We start from the raw sequence: 3114 nt of genomic DNA, 5'->3' as shown, positions 1-3114 counted from the left end.
GTGTTAACCTGTATTTGTAATTTGTATCCTCCTCAAAAGTCAGGTCTTTTTAGAATGGTCATAACCTACGGGTATAAATAATTACTAATTAGGCAGAAAAAGTATCAGATTAATATAACAACTATGAAATTTCCATCATATTAGTGGTCTGTTTGTTTTGATAATCAAATGTTTGAAACAGCACGTAGTGCCGTTGTGAATATTCAAAAAAATCGTGCTAATCAATTCACATGGAATTTGGCTAGTTTATTCAACACATCAATAAATAGAAGCTAGTTTCTTCCTACTTTTTCTATTATCTTTCTACTCTACTATACACGAGATTTCTACTACTACTACAGATGTAATCACTACTAATCAATCCATCATAGATGGTGAAACTGTTGTTTCGTCTGGTGGAACCTTTGAACTGGGATTTTTCAGCCCCAGCGGTTCCTCGAAACAATATATTGGGATATGGTACAAACAAATTCTTCTTCATGTCCAAACAGTTGTATGGGTTGCCAACAGAGAAAAACCACTAACAAATACATCTTCTGCTGTTTTGAAGGTCATCAAACCAGGGATAATTGTTCTTTATAGTGACAATAATGAAATAATATGGTCCACTAACACCTCAAGATCAGTCCAAAATCCAGTAGCACTACTTTTGGATTCTGGTAATCTTATTGTAAAAGATGCAAATGATGAAAATCCAAAAAATTTCCTCTGGCAGAGCTTCAGTTTTCCTACAGATACGCAGTTGCCTGGTATGAAGCTTGGCAAGAATTTTAAAACTGGGCATGAGGCTTACCTTTCAACATGGAAGAACGATAATGATCCAACTCCAGGGGATTTCACTCTTCACTTGGATCCTACTGGATACCCACAGTTCCTCCTCAAACGCAGCACAAGTGTATCAGCTCGCTCAGGACCATGGAATGGTTTATATTGGAGTTGGGCACCCCCACAATTACTAAACAACTCTAGTATAGTTAGAGTTGTTTTTAATGAGAAGGAAGTTCAGGATACTTATTTTCCCATTAACAATTGGTTAACAAGATTAGTCCTAACTAGCAATGGTAATTTACAATGCTTAATATGGGTGGATCGGACCAAGAGTTGGAATATTTACCTCAAGTTACCTTTGGATGCTTGTGATACATATAGCTTATGCGGTACCTATGGGAGCTGTGACATAGACAATTCCCCTCTTTGTGGATGTTTGGATAAGTTTGTAGCTAAACATCCTCAACAATGGGAAAAAGGAGATTGGTCAGAAGGGTGTGTTCACAAGACTCCTCTTGATTGCAACAAGGAACGTGTATTTCTAAAATATCCTGGAATCAAGTTGCCAGATACTAACTACTCTAAGTATGATAGGACCATGACACTCGAAGGGTGTAGGCGAGTATGCTCAAGGAACTGCTCTTGCACAGCTTATTCGAGTCTAGATATAACCAACGGAGACAAAGGTTGCTTGTTTTGGTTTGGGGAGTTGATTGACATCAAAAAGCTGTCTGGAAGGGGGAAAGACATTTATATCAGGATGGATTCTTCAGAGTTAGGTACGAACTAATGTTTAAAAAAATTTCAATGATGTATTTTAAAGCTTAGTTTTTCAACATATGGAGACCGTATTATGCAAAATTAGTGTACTATCTGGATTTGCAGTGGCTGACAAAAGAAATTGGTTGTAGCATCTGAGGCAGGTTCGAATATGAAGAAGGCAAAGATACTCACCGTGAGTTTCTTATTGTTGATGGCGATGATTCTTCTAGGCCTGATTCTGTTATTGTACATACGAAAAAAACAAAAGAAACTGAAACCTAAAGAAGATCTTGAGTTGCCTCTGTTCCGATTTTTGAAAATAACAAGAGTCACAAATAACTTTTCAATCCACAACAAGATTGGAGAGGGTGGATTTGGACCCGTTTACAAGGTAACACTGCAAATTTGCTGCTCATATCTTCAAACTCCTGCTGCCCCTTTGTCGATCCAACACGATTTCGGCACAGCCGCACAGGTGTATAGATTGATTGGATATTTGTTTATATATATATAGGTGTGTGTGCATTTGTGTGTGTATGTGTGTGAGAGAGTGGCTATGTTTTCTTCACTGTCGTTTTCTTCCCTTTCATATGTACTTTGATTTGTTGTACTTGAACTGAGGATCTTCTGGAAAGAGCCTCTCCACCTCCACGAGGTAGAGGTAAGGTCTGTATGCACTCTACCCTCTAGACCTCACTTGATGTTGTTGTTGATATATATGTATGTGTGTGTCAATGTTGATAAATTACATATATATTGGATTATGTCATCTAGGGTGTGCTGGCTGAGGGACAGGAAATAGCTGTGAAGAGGCTTTCAAGGACTTCCATGCAAGGACTTAATGAATTCAAGAACGAAGTTATCTATATTTCCAAGCTTCAACATCGAAATCTTGTGAGACTTATGGGTTGTTGCACACAAGAGGAAGAAAAGATGTTGATATATGAATACATGCCTAACAAAAGCCTGAATTCGTACATATTTGGTTGGATTCCTTAACTATTATACAAAGCTAAAATTAGTAACAATGCTTTGTCTTGACATAACGTGCACATATACTCCTAAGTCCAAAGCACATTCACAGAAACAACTAATCATAAAGCTTATTTTGTAGATCAAACAAAGAGCATATTACTGGATTGGCCAACGCGTTTCAACATCATAAATGGAATTGCTCGTGGATTATTGTATCTCCATCAAGATTCTCAACTAAGGATTATCCATAGAAACCTTAAAGCAAGCAATGTGTTACTAGATATGGAAATGAATCCAAAGATTTCAGACTTCGGAATGGCCAGAAGTGTTGCAGGAAATGAGATGGGAGCAAAAACACGCCATGTGGTTGGGACATAGTAAGAATCCTTAATGTCATATAAATTACTCTCATATGACATCTCGATTCTTTAATTCTCTTGATATTGTTGTTTTTTGGCACAGTGGGTATATGTCCCCTGAATATGCAGTAGATGGGATATTCTCAGTAAAATCAGATGTGTTTAGCTTTGGTGTATTGATGTTGGAGATTGTGAGTGGCAAAAGAAATAGAGGATTTGTCCATCAAGATCACAACCTTAACCTTCTCGG

At 37.5% G+C, this 3114-nt stretch overlaps 1 protein-coding gene across 1 annotated transcript; it reads left to right on the top strand.

The window, feature by feature from the left end:
• Positions 1-341: 341 nt before the first annotated feature.
• LOC124893181 (G-type lectin S-receptor-like serine/threonine-protein kinase At4g27290) lies at positions 342-3055 on the top strand (the record flags this gene model as incomplete). The annotated part of the gene is made up of 5 exons (XM_047404275.1): positions 342-1547; positions 1680-2005; positions 2305-2515; positions 2645-2882; positions 2968-3055. Coding segments are annotated over 5 exons (2069 nt in total), but the record flags the coding sequence as incomplete, so codon positions are not given.
• Between the last annotated feature and the right edge of the window lie 59 nt (positions 3056-3114).

This window comes from Capsicum annuum, unplaced genomic scaffold (genome assembly GCF_002878395.1).
Source record: "Capsicum annuum cultivar UCD-10X-F1 unplaced genomic scaffold, UCD10Xv1.1 ctg55230, whole genome shotgun sequence".
NCBI lineage: Eukaryota > Viridiplantae > Streptophyta > Magnoliopsida > Solanales > Solanaceae > Capsicum > Capsicum annuum.
Note: the sequence above shows the minus strand (reverse complement) of the source record. Positions and strands in the feature narration are given on the sequence as shown.